At 40.0% G+C, this 23,210-nt stretch overlaps 1 protein-coding gene across 1 annotated transcript in view; it reads right to left on the minus strand.

Moving 5' to 3' along the window:
• The window catches only part of GYS2 (glycogen synthase 2), a 39,983-nt gene that overhangs the window by 11,474 nt on the left and 5,299 nt on the right, over window positions 1–23,210 (minus strand). The window contains exons 2-8 of the mRNA XM_058022767.1: window positions 19,830–20,011; window positions 17,105–17,296; window positions 16,461–16,646; window positions 8,342–8,486; window positions 4,134–4,251; window positions 3,608–3,728; window positions 828–934 (exon numbers count right to left, since the gene is read on the minus strand). Coding sequence (XP_057878750.1) covers window positions 828–934; window positions 3,608–3,728; window positions 4,134–4,251; window positions 8,342–8,486; window positions 16,461–16,646; window positions 17,105–17,296; window positions 19,830–20,011 — 1,051 coding nt within the window. The remainder of the gene's footprint in view (window positions 1–827; window positions 935–3,607; window positions 3,729–4,133; window positions 4,252–8,341; window positions 8,487–16,460; window positions 16,647–17,104; window positions 17,297–19,829; window positions 20,012–23,210) is intronic.

Raw genomic sequence — 23,210 nt, forward strand, 5'->3', positions numbered from 1 at the left:
TACTGCTAGCAGGTGGGTTTATCCTGATTATGATTATGACCATGATGATGCTGCATAGAGTGATGCAGAGGGTCTTCTGCTTTTCACAGAGAAGAACAGCTGAAAGCAGTTTTTTCCTATACAGAATCACACAGCAGTTTAAGTCAGGTGAAGGTTAATCCTGCTCCTGCTTTGCTTTTTTTGTTTGAAAAGTTGAAAAATAAGTAGGACTGTGACAATTTTCCTTTTATAGCTGTAAGTTTCACTGCTTGGTTATGGCCACTGCTTGTTGTAGTCCATATAGACAAGTATAGACAATTATCAACGGCTGATCTGCTGGATCACACAGTGCAACTTCCACATTTCTAAATAAAAGAATATGTGTAATTAATTTATTTTTCCCACAGAGAAGCTCACTGTTAAAAACGAGCAGGCAGTCTTTATTTATTCACTTCTCACAGTGAGAGAAGCTCACTGTGAAAAATGAGCAGGCAGTCTTTATTTTGTGGGAGCTCTGTGGCACATCCAAAGGGTGTACCAGAAACATCCAGAAGACATTCAGAACACTGGATTTTCTAGAGCATTTGACTCTGTTGCTACAAAAAAAAGTACAATTTGCTAATAGAATGACAACACAAATTAACTAAAATTAACTGTGGATTAAAAAAAAAAAAACAGACCTAAAAGAAGAAATATTTGACCTTATTTATCTTTCCCATCTCTTTCATCCCTGAAATACATTCTAGTTACCCACAATCCTCAGTTGTAGCAAAAAGAGGGAGCATTCTCCAGCTGAGACTTTTGCATGAGTCCCCATCAGACTGCACCAGGGTGGGAATGGCAATTACCAGAGCTGCTTCCGGACTGCTTGTCCTTTCAAGGTTTCCACATTGAAATTGTTGGTTTTTGCTGGCATGATGAAGAACACGATAACTGTAACATCAGCCTTGTGAACCTATGTGACAAGAAATGGAGAGCAATTTAAAATAAAAAAATCTGATACAGAATATCACAGCCAACTTTAAGAATTAGTCACAGGAAATGCCAAATGCACTTTGGTTTTCCAGGAAGGCTCAGATCTTGTAGCTCTTGCTACAAACAAAGTTTTGTCAAATCAGAGATCAAGATGGAGATGTCACCCAGTTTCAATTTGGACAAACAGATCTTCCTGAGCTCTCATGGTTTAGAGAACATGGCTTTGGCTGAGCACATAAACTGTAGAAAAATAAAAGTCCTACACACTTTCTCACCTGACACAAACTATGTTGGCTCAAAGGAGTGAGTGTTTGGCTTACTATCTGAGGTATGCCTAGCCATGATATGAGGGAAATTCCTACAGCAGAGAAAGAACAACCATTTTCTACCTGAAACTCTGGCAAAGAACCTGCCAGACATGCAAAAAGCCACAAGTAACTTCTTGCCCATCCAGCTATTTCAAAGGCACAAAGCACTTGCTGTGAATTCTGACCCTTTATTTCTAGGTGGTTTGACTCGCTAGTTTCTCCTGTGCATGAACAAGGTTCAAAATACCAGGTCCATTCATTGCTGCATGAATGAGGTTTTACTCCTCTCATCAGCTGTTTAATGAAAAGCTAAGGGTGAACTCTGTTCAGAGCTGTAAAAATTAAATTACTTTGAATGGCCTCCATTTCAAATTTTAGATACAAACCCATTCAATAGTGTGCCTTCTCTCAGACTGACACAGAGGGAAATGTACAGTGTAAAAAATCCTATGGGAGTCATCTATCATGTTTATGTTAATTAATGTTCTTCCCTTCCCTCTCTTCCAAGTGGGTTCCAAGTCCATCGTGCTATAACAATCTGTGTGCATAACAATAATTGTGTATAACAATTAGTGTGCATTAACAATCTCTCCCAACATCCATATTTTATTTGCAAAAATTTAGGAAAGTTTTCAAGCAGCAGAGGAAAATGTATTTGGAAAATGTCTTTGTAAAATAAAACAATTTAATGCAATGGTATGTCCTTTTTAGGTTCAGGCACAATACTGGGAAATTTAGGAAGTACCACCATTTCCAGACTTGTAATTAGTACAGGTAGTCTGCTATTCCCAATGGAATTACCTCTTGAATTAATTACAGAGCAGGTGTTGCTACAACAGCTAATCAGATGCCGGCATCCACACTGGAAGAACAATGCAATAAATCCAGGCTCAGCTTCTGGGAGAAGCAACAGTACACTGCTCTATAGAGCCTGGGAAAACTAGCCTGTTTCCTTTAATTTCCATCAGCCTTGTTTACCATGGATGCCATCAGGAAGAACTTTTTCACAGAAAGGGTGATCAGGCAGTGGAAGGGGCTGCCCAGTGAGGTGGTGGAATTCACCCTCCATGGAAGTGTTCAGTAAACAACTGGACATGGCTCTTAGTGCCATGGTCTAATTGACAAATGGGTGATTGGTCAAAGGTTGGACTCAATGATCTTGGAAGTCTTTTGAAGCCCTAAAGATTTTATGATTCTATGATATAAATCATTAGCTGCAATAAGAGATTCCTGCAATAACTGCTCAGGCAATTCTTTCCCTCTTATCGCACAAGACCTTCCACGTTACCAGCACTCACAGGTAACAGCATGAAAATGCTACTAGCAGGTAGCTGATGCTGCACAGCACTGCCAAACAGCTGATTTCTGCTGGGGAAGAAATACTTCAGTTCTGTGAGGTGATCTGTGTGTATGAAGGGATTAAGAATTTCTAGAAAATCCAGAGTCACTAAATGCCATAATAATAGAAGGTGGTGGTAGAACAATTGTTCTTAGGGCTTTGGACATTAGTGATTCTTCCATCCCTGCTGACAGAGCAGTATCATAACTTTTATCCAGATTTTCCATATTATTCAACTGTTAAAGCGTACAAAGGACAGAGTCTAGGACAACAGCTAATTGATCCTTGCCAAATGATTGAAAACCAATTAGCATTATTAGCATTTTTCTGGGTTTTATTTTCAATATATTTGTCTTTGGGACACAATGGAGACATTTTCAATTGTATGTAGTAAGGGCTCTGCTCTGTGATTTTTAACAAGACCTTGCTCTTATCTTCATTGAAGTACTCCATAAAGACATTTAGAAACATTGCACCAATTTTGTTGAGGAAACAGAACCACAGAGACCTGAACGGATTCCCATTGCCTTGCACCACACCACTGTCACTCTATGAATTTTAATGCAACATTCCCATCCAGTGGGGTAGCAGAGATTTAAAAGATCATAAACAGGTCCTAACAAATTAAGCAATTTGCTTAAAAGGATGTTTTTAAAATGCCGCTTTTTACTTTTATTTTCATTATAATACAGAAGCTATCAGGATAAACTCTAGAATACTATTTTTGTTACTTCTCTCTAAAAACTAGGGAGGCAACCATGGATTAACTTCTTGAACTATGTAATTAATTATTTTCAATTATACAACCAATCTATCAATTAAAACTGTGTGAAATCATCATATATTCTGATGGTTCAGGAGGAGAGCCCTATGAAAACTGTGAATATCCCATAATTACTTCCCTATAAACCAGAGTATTGAAAGGGAATTCTTGTAGGTGACTTCCACAGGATGGTGAGTTTGAGCATAAGCTCTATGCTTTCAACAGCTGTGTAAGCTTTCTTACCCTCAGCAAAAAGTTTAATCTTGATAAGGCTTCTAGGAACATATCAGCTCCTTTGTTGGAAAACTCATATCTCCCAGCAATGAAGAAAAACAAGGTCTTGTCAAGATCGAAGTCAAGGTGGCTGAAAGCAAGAAAACAGACAAGAACAAAGTATTTCTCAAGATACAATCAAATAAAACACACAACAGCTTTCTATTCTGGAGGAACTTATTATCCCCAGAGAAAAATGAAAGTGAAGCTTTTCTGCTGTGCTTTAAATTGACTACCTTAATCTAACTAATTGCATCTTGGGTAAATAACAAACAGATCAAGATCTGCTGTCTGAAATCACAATCTGTTAAGTTAGAGTCAGATCTGGTGTCTAAAATCCCCTTAGCTTCTGACTGAGAAATCCCAGACAGACATTTGAATAAGCTGGTTTCAAATTTCCACTCCTCTATGAAGTACTTGTTAGTCCTCCTGCTTTGGTTCTTGCTTTAAATAGTGTTGGACAAGCATTGCTAATTTTTGAAAAGTAAAAGCATACCCATAGAAATGACCTCGAATGAACTCTTGGATCCTAGCCTTGTACATGGAATGCAAATTCTGAAACTCATGCATTGCTGAAAATTTCTTAATGTTCAAGCCATTTGGGGTGACAACATCTGGAAAAGCAGAGAAAAGGCAGAGGTAGACATCTTCAGAGTCAGAGAAATCTTTAAGGAAAGAACCAATGTGTCTCTCAGGTTTATGTGAACAGGTTATGTTTTTATGTTATTCAGGGGAGGGAACAGCACTGCCTCCACAAAGCTCTTGCATATGACTCTGCACATCTGCAGCATCAAAGCAGCTTCACCTGTCTTCAGCACGGGGCAGACCCTGCCCTTTTGTCCTGTCAAGACCCCAGTGACGTCTCCATTGAGCCATACATTTGTTGTGCAACTTGCCCTTTACCTCTTTATCCTTGATATCACTGTTGCCTGCTCAATCACTACAGATTGAGAGCCCTTGGAAGCAGAAATTGTGCTATGGCCTTGTTTACTGCATGGCACAAGAGATATCCATTCTATCAAAACTTCTGAGGATTTATCAAAAAAGGGAGCATATAAGAAACATTTATAAAACAGCCTCTTTCCAGTAAACAGTTGTGTTTCACCTAAAAATATCCATGGAATAGTACACTTTACATTTTTACTGCTGCTCTCCTCCAAGATTCTAAAGGATCTTACAATTAAAATTTGTTCATTTTCAGCCCTCCTCCAAGATTCTAAAGGATCTTACAATTAAAATTTGTTCATTTCCAGCATTTTAAAGGTAGAGTTTTGGGATATACACAGAGGACGGGCACTGAAATCCAGTCACGCTTAGCCTTCCTGGTAGATCACAGCAGCTATTCAAAGGCTTGCCCCAAATCCAGTCCAAGTAAATGGAAAGAATGCCATTTTCTGTCCTTTGAGCTGGGTTATGAATGAAAATGAAAGGGAAGGCCAGTTCCTCAGCAGATGTATTTCATGGCACCACAACTGACTGAAACAGACTTATACTACTTTATGATACTTGCCTGACATTATGCAAATGGCACAGCCATTTTTGATTATTTCCTTGAGAATTACAGTCTGCTTTAGCAATATATGTGTTTCCCTGCCATGTAAGTGATCTGTGGTTAAACTTTCACCTGAAAATGTCCTGAAGCACTGTAGGTTAAACTACAAGAGATAAAAATATAACCTTTAGTAGTAACCATGAAATAGCAAAAGTCTTGATGGATCTGTTTCTGGAATACCAATTCTGAAACTAAAGACCAGGAAATCTTTACTTGCTAGGTACTGAAGATTTGGTTTTCAATGGCCAAACAGTCTTGGTGGACATGAGGAGAAAACTTGTGCTTTTACCTTCTCCTGCCCAGCACTTAAGAATTCTCTGAAAAAAGACCTCTGGGGGGAGGTAACGCAGCAGAACCATCCTCCACTGTCTTTACCAACAACACACCTTCTCCTTTCTCTGACCTGTTCCTTGTTCTGTGTGGGAGAACTGGCTCGTGCAGGACAGAGCTTTGAGACTCCAGCCATCTCCAAGACTTCCCAATACAGGAAGAATCCCTTCCCCAGCTATTTCTGGCCAGCTTCTTTCCACACTCACATTCATTTATCAGGGAGTTTTGGAGAGTCTCACCCACCAGCAGCAGCCTGTGCATAACCTACTCCCATGTCCTTTGGCTTAACTGCAGCTTCATTTATCCTTTCATGAGGACTGGGGCTCCATCCATCTCTTGCTTAAGGCTTTGAGATGCATGACAGACATGGTGGCACAAAGAACCAAGTTCACTATTTCTGCTCAACACAGGAATATTTTGAACATGTGTGAGGGATGAAGTGATGAAAGAGAGTTTGGTCCCTATGCTGTTTTCTTTGTTTGTTTGTTTGCTTTTGTTGCTGTTCTTATTGTTTAATGAAATAACAATACTTTTGCTTGAGAAATTGTCCCAAGTAGGCCAAACCAGAATGTTTTGACTTCTGTATTTATAGGAAAGAAACTGACATGGTTTAAGTAATATTAGCACAGTTTTCTCTTGATGGATCACTAACAGTAGAGTTGACTTGTACTTTTTTCAGAGTTTCTATCTATGGTTTTGATCAAATACATACAGATAGGTAGCCTAGATCTAGAACTCAATTGATACCTGAATCTCTTGGAATTTTGGTTCAAACTCCTCTCTACTGCTAATGAGAAATATGTTCCATATCTGAGTGAAAACATTAGAAATCCTATAACATCAGTTTTCAAACCACAAGAAAATAACTTATGATCACTGACAAAATCCTGCTGGATACGTCAAAGATACTAAAGCTTTAGACAAATATGGTTTGATAAATTGTTGATCACATAACAACTGCAGCAAGTGGGATCAGCATAATGCAAGCAGTCATTCTGCCAAGTTTAGACTGGCAAATTGGCCTTTGTCCCACTGCAAAAGTTCTCTATGCAATTGGCTTTATTAAATTTTAAAGGGACCTCTCCAAGTGATGAGATTTATAATTTAAATTATAATCCAAGTTTGATGTTAAAGAGGAGTAGCACAGACACCTCAATTTAGCATATTTCTGAGTTATTTTTAGCTAACTATTTGAAAAATAGTTGAAAAACTATTTTTATCTCAATAAATGCAAATAAAATTTAATTGTGCTAATTCAGCATCCTCCTTTTAAAGGTTTATTTTTAAAGTGGATGGAGAAATGCACACATGCTTTCAGTATTCATGTTCCTTAGCAAGCTCAATGACCTACTGAAGGATTGATGGGTGTTTCAAAAAATCAATGTCTATGCAGATTTCACAACTTCAGAGAGAATAAATAGTGTGAGAATAGGTTCCTGCACAGTTTATTTGTGGTCTTGGATTCAGAGAAACTATTAAAGTACTTATTCTCATCAGACTTCCCACTTAGAGTTGTTTCTTAGGATTTGGGGTGACAATTTCTACTGAATTTCTTTCTAGCTATATCAACATGAAGCATGACATCTCTCAGTAGTTTTTTAACCCAAACATTAAGTATATTTACTTGGTTTCTTCAAAGTTGCAAGAATAATCACAAAAAGCTCAGGCCTGTGAATCTCTGTGCATGGAATTCTCTTCAGCTTCAACTGATGTTTTATCTGTGAGCAGTCTGGAGATTTTCTTCCCCAAATTAAACTGGATTCAGACTCATTTCAGTCTCCTAAAATCCCAAAACACAGACTATGATTTTCAATGGTAGCTGTGGTGAGGAGAAGTGTCATGTCTATATTAAAAAAGCTTTAAAAGTTTGATTTTCAGAGTGCTCTGCACTCTGAAAAATCAAGACCTTTCAGAGGTATCCCAGTTTAAATGACTGAACTTCAGAGACTTTTAAGACATGGCTTTTGTGCTTAAAATAAAATGAAAAAGATAATCTAAATCCATCATCCTATTGACAGCTAGTCAGGAATGAGGCAAAGGACTCCATGAACAGCTCTTTCGTTCAGGTTCAGGAACCACAATGTGGCTTGAAGCATTGAAGTTAATCAGGATAACAATCCCAAACTATAATCAGCACTGCAAATCAACCAATAACTCTACAAGGAGCAAGCAAAAAAATCCCCCAAATAAACAACTAAACCCCAAAAATAAAACAAAAAACCGAGTTCAAACAAAAATAATAATTTGAGCACTGTTTAATTTTAAATAACCAAGGTACCAACACACCTGCTAAATAGTCTCCAAAACTGTTGTGCAGTTTTCCCTCACGCTGCTTACCTGCAGGTGGAGTATTGGGATTTATCCCTATAAAGCACTGAGGTGATTTAAAGAGAAATTTGATGACACATCAAACTGGGATCATGACCTTACTCAAAACCCAAGCATGGAACAAGACAAGGTTTCTAAGCTTCATATTTTATGAGCCTAATATCAACCAGACAAATTATTGGGCACAGAACTATTTTTCAAACTCTACTTGTTGGCCTAATAGAAAATATTTTATCTATATGAAGCTTATCATGGTTCAGTTCTAAAAGCATGGAAACCCTGCCACAGACAAAATTCCTGAAGTTGAGGAGTCCTGGCAAAAAAAAGCCTAACATCCATGGAAAACTGGTTAATCCCCGTAGCATAGCCAGACACACCTGTGCATGTGTTCTGTCTCTTCATGTTTGCATACTGCCTCTATTTTGTTCATTTAGTCTAAGGATATGTGGGCATTCTGAGGAAATAACAGTAAAAAAAAATGATTCAGGTCTTACCAGGGCTTTTTTTAAGCATATGTTCTGCTTCTGTAGCTGTGATCTGGGAGACTGTGGTGAACACATGGGCACAATGCACAGATGCCCGTTCCATACAGTACCGATGGTAAATCTGCCTCTCTCCAGCCTCCTTGTCAATGTCAAACTGTTAAATAACAAAACCAACAAAAAAGACACCTGTGTGACATGAGCATCAAACTGTCTCCCTCAGGGAAGGTTTCTCCTGCTAGGCTCCTTTTCCCCAGGGAATGAGAACCACAAGATCCACGTAATTATGCTGCTGTTTTGTCATTCTGGTGTTTGAACTGTTTTATCAACTTCAAGGAATCTGAAAGAGCAGGAGAGCTCTCAGATCCTGCTTGTTCCTCAAAGAATGGCAGCTCTGCCATGGAAGGAAATCTAGATTAATGATTCCATGAAAGGTAAGGATCTGTGGAATTTGGCCTGCTGGCTGGCAATGTATCATGTTGCAGCTTTCACGGGCTTGTTGGAAAACTTGGGAGAGCAGGGAGGTTGCTGGTAGCTGAAGGGAAGAGAAGAAAACAGGAATGGGGATGAGGACAGAACCTGGGGACTTGGCAGAATGGTGGGAATCACAGGTAGGCAGGAGAGAAGTGGAGGGCAGGATATAAAGACAAAATGACAATTCTCAGTGGAAAAAAGAAAACAGAACATGAGATATTTTCTGACACTCAGAGATATTCTTCCTCCAACTCTGCCACTGTCACTTGCTGCTACTTTCTGCTTCTTATATTTCAGTTTGAACTCCCTTAATTTTTAGAGACAGATGCAAGTTAAACTGCTAGATAAGACATTCCAAACACCCAAGTATTTCTAAGTCACCTTTAAATCTTGCAGCTACCCTTTTTTTAACTTATGTTATCCTGATGCAAAGAAAATGCACAATTCCCTTAAGTCCACGCTTAAAGGTTCAAATGTTCACTAACGGTGTCCACTGCAAAATCACTACAACATAGTCTATAAAAGGTGTCAATGCTTTCAATTAAATCACAATCCTCTTAGTCTTCCATGATGTTTCACTTCTGGAAACAGAAGTCTTGAGTCCCTAAGGTCAACAGCATGGGCACCCAGTGGCCTGTGTGAGTTTCATGGAGGGTGACAATGACTCTCAGTGAGCTCTGCCGTGATCGCTGCCTAATGCAGGCTGCACAGCCTGATTCTGATTGCATTTGACTGTGTAACTTTGACCATAATAGATTTAACCCCTATCACAGGCAGGGCAGACAGCACTTTCTATAGTTAGGACTGTGTGACCCCTGCCATGGCCAGCTGATTTTAGAAGCAGTTGTGTCCTCATATATCGTCTTTTCTGCATTCCCCATGAGAATTTTGGAGCATGAAATACAAAGGATATTTTCCCCAGGACATTCATCTCATTTGCCACAGAAATTGAGTGGTAGAAAGAACACAAAGAGAAAAAAAAAGGGGAATTCATTTGGCTCCTTTTAGTGCCACAGGTCTCAGCATCATCCTTGGCTTACACTAAACTGATTCACAAGGAGCTCTTAACTGCATATTTGATTGTCTACACATTCTGTGCAAAAAAAGATACAAAATGGGACAGTTCTTTAGCATGCTAGACAAACACATGAATGGGATGGGCACAACTACACAGTCATAATTATGAAAGTATTTTCAAACACATCTGGCTTTCTATTAAAAATACTTTTGAAATTGCTAGCAAACAAATTGCTGGTCAAACTTCAAAGGCCTTTTGTTCTCTTTTTGCTTTCTCACCAAGAATGGGTTTTAATTACAAAATGTGATTAAAAATTAAATTTGGGACATGCTCACCAACTGTTGATAAAGACTCCCTGTAACACTGCTGGGGCAAAGGTTTATAAAAAGATTGTTAAGCACTCTGACTTATTTCTAGTTAACTTTTATTTCTTTGGTTTCAGGAAAAGACTTTACATATTTAACACATATCAGTGCTAATTCCTTCATTGCAATTCATTTTCCCACCTTTCATAAACAGGAAGTATTTTATTTTGTGTATGCTTGTGGGGCTTTTGGCATGTTTTTGCAAAGGTACACAATTCCACATCTATTAGGAAGTACAAACAGAGGTCATGGGGTTCTCACATTTCATTTGCTCTCACTCTCCAGCAGCTTCCAGCACCAATCAGTAAAGCAAGACCTTGACTTTTCACCTCAGGGTGGAGTAAGAACTGTGCACTTCTGAGCAGGCTGGACAAGCGACTTCAGAAAAGAGCCTTAGCCAAGTTGAAGGGCAGGTTAAATGAAAATTAATTGATGAGACAGTGCAGGTGACTCATTTAACCCAGCTAGTCCTGTGCAAAGCTGAGCCTGCCCTGACAATCTCCAGAGTCAGAGGCACTGTGGGGCATGGGACAACATGCTGAAACCAGCAGGACACCTGGGCAGCTCCTCACCCCCAACCAAAGCTCCTGCTCAACCCTGAACCCTGCTCTGTGTCCAGCCCAGCTCAGGCACCTGTGAACTCTGCTCCAAACCCCTCGTGCTCAGCCAGAGCAAAGCGAGATTCCCAAGTGCGTCACACCTGCTCTTGTTTGTTTGCTGTATTCAGCAAATGGGAACACTGGCTATGCCACAGATCACAGCTGCATCAAGAGACAAAAAAAAAAAAAACCTAAGTCAGATGAACTGTTTACAGAACCCTTTAGGGTAGAAGAAGCTCTTAAGGTCCTTTAGTCCAACCATTTCAGTGATATTTAAAGGCCAACAGCTTCAATATCCACTTCCCTGTAAATTTATTGGAGGATCCTCTCCTTCCCTGACCAGTGGAAAGCAAGCAGATTATTAGAATTTACAAGAGGGCAAGGATTAGAAGGGGAAATAACTCCTTTAGAAGGCCACTCTGATTTCAAAGCAAAAGATGTTCCACAGGTACAGTGCTTTGGAGTAACATTTGCATTTGCTGCAGTGCATTTCTGAGGGAAAATTTTGGTTCATTTCTGTGGATTCTTTGGTTCATTTTCTATGGATCCATGTAATGAGCATAACATCCCATTGATCTCTTAAAATTCAACATGTTAGGGGGCACAGCAGGTAATCACTGAGCCTCCCAGCATGATATTCTGAACTTTGAGGGAAAAAGAGGAGAATATTAAGCAGTTATGTTTCTTCTGGAAACAGTCACTGAAGTAGTAAATCCAAATCAGCCATTCCTACTTCAAAATAATAAAGATGAATTGCAAAGTATTTCCAAAACACAAGAATCATTTGAAAGTGGAAAAAGAGAAAGGACTATATTAGCCATCTAAATCCTTGTCTGAAAGAAAGACAAATTATTTGTCACAGTCTACAAAGAATCTCTAGATAATGATATTAGCCTATGGTGTCCTAATGAAAAAAAAAAGGATGGTGAAAACCAACAGAAGTTAAACCAATACAAATTCAAACTGGAATTAATATATGTAATTTTCCTAAATAAAACATGACAACATCTTTTCAGAAATAATACAGACTCACCATTTAATACCCTCACCATTTAAACCTTACCTCAAGAGTGGATAACATCACTGTAAATATTTTGTAATTCAAATAAAAGGTACAGGTTTGATGCCTGAGGATTTTAGACAGAGAACAAAATAATCTTTCTTGGTCTTTTAAAAGAGCGGTACACTCAAGTTCAAAGCGATTCTGCAGGACCAAGGAACAGTCAGAGACTGGTTTGAAGTTCAAATTCCTAAGTGACTAAAAGGTAGAATGGAAACATTTTTGCTTCCAGCATAATCTCACTGGCTGCTGCTGTCTAAATTAGGTAAGAACCACTCCCTTAAAATCCAGCTAACATCAAATTTACCTCCAATTGACTGTTGCCTTATGTAAAGAGAGCTTTCATTCTGGTATGGCTCTGCCAGGCCAAAAGAGAATGAAATTTACACTTCCTGGCTTAAATCAGATTTCCATCAGCTGTTCTGTTGACAAAGTGGATTAGCTTTGTGTAACAGTGAGTTCAGTGACAAACTGGACAGTCTAAGTTTGTCACTGAACTAATGTGAGACATTGTCAGCAAAAAAGCTCTTGACTATTCATTTTCATTGGGATTTTTAGTACTTTTCCTTTTAGACTTCTTGGAACAGGATTTTCTACCACTTTGCAAACAGGATTCAGCTGCACCTGCATGAGCTGAATGAAAATGTTCCAAGTTCTAGACAGAAGTGTTACACATCAGCAGGGCAACCTAAGGAAAAAGGCAATGAAGACTATGACTGACCTTTTTTCCCTTCTCCTTTTCCCATCAAACTCAAAGTGTTTTTTTAGTAAGAAGCATCAGAGGCTGAACCACACAAACTTCTTCATGATGCCAGGCCACTGTTCCCAAAAATAATTTCAGATGATGACCTCTCCAGGTTAAATAATTTTCCAAAATTAGCTGTCTATTCACCTAGGAACTTGTTTGGATCATTGTGTCTCAGTTAATTTATGAAAGGTGCTGGTTTATTTGAAACTCTCAAGGCATGAAAGGATACAAAAAAAATCCCCACGCAAAACAAGCAAATAACTAAATCAGTCCCCTCAAACAATAGGGAAAACAATAACAGATTAAGAATGTTAATCTTCAACTGAGAAGCCAATTCCTCCTGAAGAGAGAAAGGCTCCACAGACCCTGAGATTTTTTTTCACAGAAATTCCTACCTTTTAGCAATTTTGGTTAGTTATCTTGGCAACAAACATAATCTCACACACCAATGTAAAAGCTGCTCTGGACATGGAGACTATGGGAAAATGCCCTATTGGCTGGACTACTTAGATATACAAAATTTCTTAAACTTCTCTTGGGAATTAAAACTTATAAAAAACCCTGCTTGATATTGAAATTAGGCAGTGTGGAGTTTGGAAGAGTTCAATAACCCATAGGTTTACTGAGCAACCCCTGACCCAGTCATGTACCCAGGATTCTTCAAATAAGTAAAAACAAATAAAAATAAAGACACTGTCAGTTACTGTACATGTCACCCCATTTTGTTCTTTTGGTTTTCCCTCCCTTCCTTTCTCCAGGATGAGAGTGAATTAAATATGAATCTAGGTACTAACATATGCACTAAATAGTAACACAACAGTGTTACTTCTGGTGGCCACTGTGCTCCTGAGCACCTGCTAAGAGTTTAACACCCAGGTTCTCACTGGAGCAGAGGCAGGTAAATTCCAGCCAGCCCAGATGAACTGAGTTAAAACTGTAAGAATATAAGAATTGTATAACCTCAAACCTTAACCACCGAATCATTAAGGTTGGAAAAGACCTCTAAGATCAGGGAGTCCAACCTTTGACCAATCACCACCTTGGAAATTAAAGCACAGCCCTGAGTGCCATGTCCATTGCTAAGCTGTAATTCTGCCTAAGAACCAGGATCCCATCTCTGAGGGAAAGAGCAGATGGCTCGGGAGGAGGTCAGGACTCACACAACATTACGGTTTTACATCCATATAGCACCCTCCCATCTTCCAGCCATCCACAGCTTCCCTCTACTAGGCTGACTGGGTTTGCAACCCCCCCAGAAAATGTCCTCTTACAGATTACAGGCTGAGATGTGCCCTCAGCTCATGGAACAGGGAGTTCTGGTAGCCCACAGCTCAGGACTCCACTGATCTTGCATCTTCTAGCCCTGCTGATCTATGGGGATGGTGTGACAGTGCAGTGGGAGAGTCCTGCACTGTGTGGGCAGTGCAGAGCTGCCTACCAGGCATCCTAACTCAGCATTTTGTGGACTGTGTTGCGGGCTCGAAACAAAGACGTGAGGTTTCCTCTTTTCTCTGTATGAGCTGTACACGCCTGATTGCGTCAGGCACAACAAGGCCACACGCTTTCATTCTGTGCTGCAGCCATTTTTCTGTGACGCCTGGCACAACACATCCTGGCAGCTGCTGCCTGGTGGGAACTGTGTTCTAGCTGTGAAACACCGGTCAAACGTGAGAACTTAATCATACTTCAAAGGAAAACATTTATGCAATAGCACCGAAACAGGAAACCCAGCTATTTTTGGGGTGGGATGGGGTGAAATGCTCTAAAAAAATATTTCTTCTTCCAAAGATTAAACATTAGGAAGCCCTAAAGAATCTTCTTCACTAAGCAAATTGCTTGCTTGACCTAAATAGTTTGCTGCTAGAAGGCAACAACAAGAATATGTCTGAAGATCTAGCTGTTATTTAATTATGGTATTCGAGATCAAGCTCTTGTGTCTCAACTGACTTTTGGGCCAAGGTGACCTTTTCACAGCCAAAGAAGCCCTCCCTAAGATAGTTAAATTTTCCAGGAAGAGTTTTAGCATCCTATAGAAATATTAAACAATGTTATAACAGCTTGACATAATTTCCTCTATTAGTACCTTTAATTGTCAACCCACAGAGGGTATAAAGCATTACAGCCTAGAAATCCACAATTTCCTTCCCTTAAATATTATTTACAGCCATTTAGAATGATATATGAAATTGATCCTTATGTTTCTTTCCACATATTCTTAGAATAAAATCTGAATAGACATTTCTGTATTTGTGACATAGCTGATGGCCACCAATGGGATTTGTGAGGCTTTGAAGGATGGACAGTGCTTTCACACATAAAGATGTTCATGTCATGTGTGGACAGAAAAAAATTATATTAATACTGTGACTGGTTTATAAATATATTAAAGTCTGCAGGTTTAGTCAGATGTAAGATCATTAGAGTACCTTTTGAGTACACAGACAAGGGTGAGGCCCCCCAAAAGTATTCATGAAGAGAAAAAAACCCAGTTGCTTTGAGAAAAAAAGGACTACTTTCCAGACTGCTTGCAGCTCTCTCAATAAACCAGAATCAAAACAAACCATTCTGTATTATACACACAGAGAGACTATGAGTGAGCAGGAGTGTCTGGACTCCTACACAGCAGGACTGTGATGTTCATGCTGCCTTATTAATGCACCTAACACCATAACTAACTTAGGAGTCTAGGAGAGATGATTTACAAGGGCTCGGAGTGACAGGACAAGGGGGAATGGCTTCAGAATGACAGAGAGCACGTTTAGATTGGATATAAGGAAGAAATCCTTCCCTGTGAGGATGGTGAGGCCCTGGCACAGGGTGCCCAGAGCAGCTGTGGCTGCCCCTGGATCCAAGGCCAGGTTGGATGGGGCTTGGAGCGACGTGGGATAGTGGAAGGTGTCCCTGCCCATGGCAGGGTCAGAATGAGACGATGTTTGCCAAAAAAAACCCCAAACCATTCCATGATTCCCTGTTTCTGAGTCAGGCCAGCAATATACAACTGCTTAGGCCTTGTCTTTGGAAGACACAGCTCCCCAGCATGTCAAGCTTACAACATCCAACTGAAAATTACCAACTATGTCATTTTCTTCACTGTTTTTAGCCAAGGAGTGCATGAACAATGTGGTTCTTTTATGTACCTCTACCTTCACTGAGTGCTGGAATGGAAAAACCTCTTGAATTCAGGTTTGTCTGTGACCATATGAGAAATCCCAGATCAGGCAAGGTACCCTGATGAGGGCAGTGCAAAAAACATTTGGGTCCTTGAAATATTGTTTTGTGTTATGCTTTGAGTGGAAAGAGAACAGTGAAAATCAAACCCAACAGACAGTTTACACACATTCCAAGAAACACCTGTGAGTCTTTTGAACTCAGAAAGTACTTCTACATTTGCCAGTTACAAATTAGGGCTAACCTGAAATGCTTGAAATTAGGACTCATTATAGTTTGTAAAAATTATGAAGCAGGCTGGGGGAAAAAAAAAGTCAAAGCAACCACGATCCCCTTCAATTCTGGGGTATTTTTTGCAAGAGGAGGGCTACTGGTTATTTTTTCTACTGTATTACATTAAGAAAGACTTTTGTGAGGCTACACCTGAAGGGTCAGATGTTGGCTAGAGCTGAATAGGTTTTACTAGTTTCCACTGAGCCTTCAGACCTGTTAGATGAGACAAAAGCACTCATGCCTAGACACTTCGTGATCTTAAAAATGTTGATTCTCATGCTCTGGAATCAACAACCAGCTATGGGTCAGTCATAAGCAAGCACACAAGCCAGAAAATACAACAAATAGTGTAACACCATAAACAGAAAGGGAGCTGGTAGACAATTAGTTAAATAAACAGAAAAGAATGAGAAAAATGTCTCTTACTTGGTCCAGATTGTTGTAAAAGTCAATATTGGCTGCACACAAGTATCTGCCAAGCAGAGTTGCATGGGTAGTAAAAATTGTGGCGACAGGAAGTTTCTGTGATCGAGACAGGATTAAACCCACTCCTGCCTGCCACTCGTGGAAGTGGGCAATTATATTGGGCTTGTCATCAAACTGACAGGAAAGCTGAAAAGAAAAAGAAATATATGAAACATACATTATCATGTCCATCATCCCAGCCCCAGAGAACTTTGCTTTTTCTTTTTTTGGTGAAGCCTTTTGAACACTTGCTTTCCTTCTTGTGACAAAACAGTACAATTTTAAGAGGACATGTGCCTTGATTTCCATCAGCTCTAATCCTTAACCCAAGAAAAATGTGTGCCTCTCTAGCTCCTCAGAACAGACCGCTTTCTAGAGTGTCAGAGGGCTCTGGCAAGCACAGTCACTCAGACTCCACACTGGGCAGCCCCACTGCCCTTCTTCTGGAAAAATACAGTTGAATGACCAGTCAACATTTAAGTTTTAAATACAAATTTGATTTACGTTGAGATCAACTTCCTAAAAATCTTGGTTTTCAAACTGGAGAATAGGAACCACATCCCAAGTAGTTTTGGTCTGCAAATCTCTAGATTTAAAAACTGTACCTCTTTCAAAAACCAGGCTGTTAATGATCCAAAAATCACAGCATCATTGGCTTCTCGGTCATGAAAAGGGATCCCTATGTTGCTGACTTCCCAAAATTCACCTTTCCACTTGTCCAGGTTCCAAGCTGCTGATCCTATATCAAAGAGTAAGACATAAGGGCTGCCCTCTATCAGCCATCTTCCAAAAAAGACCTATGGAAAAGAGGAAAGGATAAGAAGGATAGAAAGAAAAGGTTAAAGTGAATGTAATGGCCAGTTAGCATAACAATCTTCATCCATCACATCTGAAGTATTTCACACAAACAATGTGTATTCACAGTCCTACAACCCAGGACTTGCAGTTTTCTTTGCAAAATACATAGAGTAATACTGAAGCAAAGGAAACTATAACCTTTAGGAACATTTTATTTTTAAGTCTTTTCTTTTAGATTTTCATTGCAATAGTAACTTCTTTTCTGTGAAAGAAAAAAAAAAAAGGTTAGGAAGACTACACTTGCTTGAGAAATGAGGTCTTCTTATTGAAGTATCTGAGCCGGTTCTGTTCTTATTTTAAAATTTTCATTTTCTTTCACTTATATTTGTCTCCAGCCTTTTGCTATCCATGCTAGATTACTGGGAAGAGGTTTTGTAGGACTGATGCTTTGTGCCTGTATCTACCATGACATTTCTTCCTTCTTCCCAAGCAGCACAGAGGGGAAGGATTCCAGTTCCATTTGGAAGAGTGGAAGGATCAATCAGAAGTGGAAGATCAATAAATCTCAGCACCTAAAACCACAATAGGCTAAAAATGCAGCTTTCCTGCTTTGTCTCCATTAGTATAATTAAACATTTCTAAGAGTATTCACAACTTCACTGCCTGCACTGGCTTGCCCAACCCAGCTGGGCCCACACTACAGTCTGCAAAGTCAAATAATTTCACATTAAATCTGCCATCAAAACAGCTCGGACCTCAGGGGTTGAACCCAGCCCTGACGCTGCAATGAGCTGAAGAGAGGTCAGGTCTTGAAAACAAATAAGATAAAAGCTTTTGGCCTGTTTTCACAAAAAGTACAAGGCATAACAAAGGCAGGTTTGCTCCTTTTTGCTCCTCATGTATTTATTTCAGACTGCTCAGATTTGCTATTCAGAAAAATAAGGTTAAAAAGCAGAGAACCCAGACTTCATCTAAATACAGGGTCAGGTTGTGGCAAGGAAACACACCTGACCTGAGAAGTCTGGAAGCATTCCTAGGTCCCCTGGTTTAAAACCATCCATTGTGATGCATAAGCAAAACCCAGACATAAATGTTAATAGGATAAGTGCAGCTCCTGGAAACAAGAGCGTCATTATTGGAGATCAAAGCTATATTTGACATCCCTGGGACAGATTTGCTGCTGTATATGAATACTTCAGCAGCACCATGCACGTGTTGGGCTGGCAGAGGTGGCTGATTAAATTGGATGCATTGCTGGAACAACATAAAGCATTGCAATCAATTTGCCCCAGAAGTCTTTAGCTGTTTTCCAGACACAGGAGTGTTACAGAGGCAACACAGAAAACCTGATCAATGACCTATGAAAATCTGATAAAGATAAGAAATGGCAGATTGGACCTTTCAGTTTGAGCCCGTACAATTCAAGCACCATGTCAGTGTCCCCGACACTCCCAAGCTGTGGCACATACTCATCCAACAAAAGACACCTGCATAACAGGGCACTAGATCCTAAGAACAGCACAACTGCTCTTACAGAGGCAGACAACACATTGCCAGTGCCACAGCTAGTGACAACCCAAGAACTTGAGGAATTTCTACACTGAAGTGTGTCAATCCCCTCAGCAACAGTAGGAATCCTTCCCTGCTGCTGCCTCTGATGCTTTCCACATCTGTTCAGCACACAGCGGGAGCAGACAATTTTTCCTCCTGCAAACTGGCATCTCTGAGGGAATCAACACTGAGCCAGAACACAGGCAAGTTCTACATCTCTGATAAGGACTTCAAGAAAGGAGGTCAAATTTAGCATGAGTTACCTTCCACCCATTTTCAGGTAACCAAAGCTGCTTGCAGCTTAATAACTGCCCATCAACACTGCAGATAATCTATTTCTTTTAGCAGATAACCTTTATAGGAAGAAGTTTATTCCAACTTCATTGTTGGAGAAACAGAGCCTCAGAAAGGCTATGAGATCACACAGAAAACACTGGTGAAAAATCATATTGGAAAACGAGGAAATCCATTTCTTGTGTTGTGGTATACCTCTCTTCTCAGGGAACTGACAGCTGGTTGCACTGAAGTGAGGAAGTGGATCCTTTGTCACCTCAGTGCTTTTCTCAAGTCTTTTCTGGTTTTCATCTCAATATTTTTATGCTACATTAGAAAATCTGAGGGCTAAAGGAATGCTCTTCTCACTCCCATGCAAGAATGTGAAATAAGGGCACAAAGTAAGGTCATCTTATATGTACTAAAATCTCACCGTACTTAGAGACCAGATAAATAAGTCATTAATCCAGTTAAGCAGCCTTGCAGATAAATGACTGTTAAAACCCATAATTGGATGAACTGATTCCTCCTCAAAAATAACCTTTAATGAATTGACTCTGCTGTTCTAACAGTGGATTCCGAGCCTTTCCCATTGTGACATTGACCAGGACTGCTGTGTCAAGTGGAACGACAAGAGCATTAACCCAAACTTTAATCTCCTCAGAGTCAGATTTGTTGCCCTGGGAAGCAGCAACACATCTGATTTACCTGACACCCTTGGCTTTTCATGGTGTCCATTGCCTTCTTAACTGCAGGGTTTGGAGGTTCAGTGAATTCCACCTGAGTCTTCACATTCTGCTCAAAATAGGGGCCAATCAGGAAATAGTTTTCACCCCATTCATCTGCTGTAGTTTTGGCTTTTGTCTGGATCACAGTGTAAATGCCTCCCACTGCAAAAGAAGATCACAAAAATACAAAAATTAGGAAAGGGCACAGGCTACAGATCTCTGTACTAAGCTCCAATCCATCTGTGGATCAGATACACTGCTAGTTAAATCCCTTCACATATGTAGGTTTTAAGTGAAACCAGCCTCAATCAAATAAATAGAAGTTCAGTCTCTTAAGTGGTATCAGAGCTCCCCTGTTCAGTTGGGGGATTAAAATCCTGGGCCTCATACTTTCACTCTCCCATGTCTGATCTTGATTCTGCTGCATCCCAAGCACATCCTTCTGCTTTTGTTTTATTGCCTCAGTTATAATTTTCAAACCTATTTTTGATCACGTGGTAAGAACCGAGCTTATTTGATACAAATCACTAAGAGAATTTGAGAAACTGATGGATTTCATTGACTGGTGCCTATAAAAATGGACTTAACCCAATATCCTCAAAGCATAAGGAGTTTTGTTCCATTATCAGCCTCGAAGAGTTTAGTTAAAGTCGGAGGGAATGTAGCCTACACTGACTACATAAATGTCTGTAGCATCTTTCACCGAAATAATGTCTGCTTTAGAGGCAAATGCACCATTCAAATGTGTTAGAGAATCCAGCATCATCCCTTGCCAAGTCAATACAGATCTATCCAGTCTTGCACACGGTGTGCAAGAGTCCCTTAGCTGCTCTTGCTCAGAGTTGGCCATAGCCTGCCCTGGAATTCACACACTGGCAGGGCAAACCTCTCTTTGCTACAGTGCCCAGGGTGCCAGGCAGTGGAAGTGCACCAACACCAAGTCAGAAGAGCAATAGGGCAGGCTTGAACCCAGCAAGGGGGCAGGATGGTGAGGGAAAGGAAAACCTGAGGACAAGAAGCTGCTGCACACCAGAGACAATGAGCGTAGCTCCAGCAAGGTGGGAGAGAGGGAGCACGACAGCTGCAAAGAGCAAAAGGAACACTACAGAAGGGATTGGCGCTCCTACATAAATTTTTTCCCCTCCACTGAATGCTGAAGCTTTGGAAATATTGGCAGCACTCAAGGGAATGGAGATGGTGCTCCAGCTTCCAGCAGTGACATCAAAATTACCTATGGAGCCAGCACTGAAAGCTGCCAGGGATTGAGAGCTGGCACGCTAGGCTCACCCCTTTAAAGCTACTGGGATATCCAGAGGTGCCAGTGCAACATATCCAATATAATTAAAAACCTTGAGAAGTTACCTAATTCTCCTTAAAAATCTGCTACTGTTATGTACAATACAGCAGCTGAAGTTGCTCAGCACTTTGGGAGATTAGTTCCCAGATTAATTAAACTGCATCCCCTGACAAACACAGAAAGCCCTCTGCAAAGCCTGCTGTCTTGCAGCCCCGGGGAGCCAAATGGCAGAGCTACAGTTTCAATTATGCTCCTAGAAAATAAATTGTTCATTTAAATGCCTTTTCTCTACAAATATCCCATTTATTTTGAAGGCTGAAAGGGCCTCTGGTCTCAATTTTTTCATGTCTCAGGATTCTAGGTATTTACAAAGAGGAAAAAAAAATGCAGTTTCATTCTACCAGTTTGCTAAGTAGAATTAGTACAATAAATTATTACCCTTAATAATTCAAGACCTAAGAAGACAAGAATCTTACAGATGTCTGTTCCTAAATCAAGCTGTCAGTTCAAGAGTTTCACATCATGTAGCCATGGAATTGCAGAAGGAAACCTATGCACAACACTATTATTCTCCCCTTCAGCAGGACCAGAAAGCTTAAGAAACTAATTTATAGTCATCATATTCTTCCATGGCTGCTTTGGACAGGGATTTAGAGCAATCTTAGATAAATAACACTGTATTTTCTCTCAAAGTTCCTCTTCTCAAGCTGAGATGGTCTATTTGAATAGCTTGGATTCAGATAAACATAAAATTTTAATTATATGAGACAAATCAGAACATTGACCCTAAAAAGCAATAGTTATGATGATACCTCTGTTTTTATGGGGTGGTAAATTCATCATAGGAGCATAAGAGGCCTCAATCCAAAATAAGATAAATATGAGACTTGATAGAAATCTTAGTCATGAAACAGGCTGGTTTGAATTGGCAGGGATACAGAGCTTAGAATGAGGAAGGATTTTAGTGCAGAGCAGCCTGGTGATCCAGGAAAAAGAGAAAACATGACTTGCAAGATGAAAGACACTAAATACCACGATAAAGCTGTATATGCCTAGAGTGAAGCAAAGCTCCTTCCCCCATCCTAGGAGTGTGGATCAGCCTCTTCCACACTGCAAAGGGCTCAGCACTGGGATTGGCAATGTAGCTGAGTTCCCACAGCCATGGATTCGAAGGGAAATGGGGAATCTGCAGCTCAAGGGCAGGGCAGAGCCTGGATCTTTGTTTCACACAGCCAGCATCTGAGTGTTTCTTTTCACAAGGTTATCCTTAGGATCCCTGTGTGTCCTAAAGGGCCAAAGATGTATGGAAGGCCTCTTATGGGGGAAAGAACGAGTGTGCCGTGCTCTGCTGTCATAATCTGTTGCACAGCAAGGTAAAAAATATTTCAGGGCACTGATTTGCCTGAAATGCACTAAAAAGTACTTATGATAAAATCCAAGGAGTATGTTTTACAGGCTGTTAAAACTCCTCAGAAGTTAACTGTGATAAAAGCAGTGCTACCTGGCCCCCAGACCTGCTTTTGTCTTCCCTGTTACTGTGGAAATATGACTCACAAAGCATGTCTGTGCATAAGGTTTAACTGACAGCGGAGGGAAACTGCAAGTGAAACTATGTATGTAGGAAGTGTTGGGTATAACTTAAAAAAGACATCTTGAGAAGAACAGAGCAATGTCTAGAATAATGCATTGAGTTTTGAAATTACACTTCTCCATAGCAAACTCCAGGAACACATTATATATCTTTTAGGAGGTAGTTTCTATATGCTCAGTTGCTTTGAATTCCCTGGAAATACCTGTGCCAGTAAGCAAAACATTACATATCCTACTGAGTAGCAGAGTAAGGGTTTACAAGTTCAGCTCACAGAATTCTCAAATTGGTTCAACAATTTGGTAAGCCTTCTTTTTCTTGTCTAATACAATGTTTTAGGTCATACTATAAACAGAAAACCTTTCCAAACAACAGGGACATACCAAAATGTTGCAAGTTTCTCCATGCTGCCTCTGAAATTTTGTACTTTGAAACAGGGTTAAAACAAACAAGAAATGACAAAATTAGAAACTGAT

The sequence above is a fragment of the Melospiza georgiana genome, chromosome 4 (assembly GCF_028018845.1).
Source record: "Melospiza georgiana isolate bMelGeo1 chromosome 4, bMelGeo1.pri, whole genome shotgun sequence".
Classification (NCBI taxonomy): Eukaryota; Metazoa; Chordata; class Aves; order Passeriformes; family Passerellidae; genus Melospiza; species Melospiza georgiana.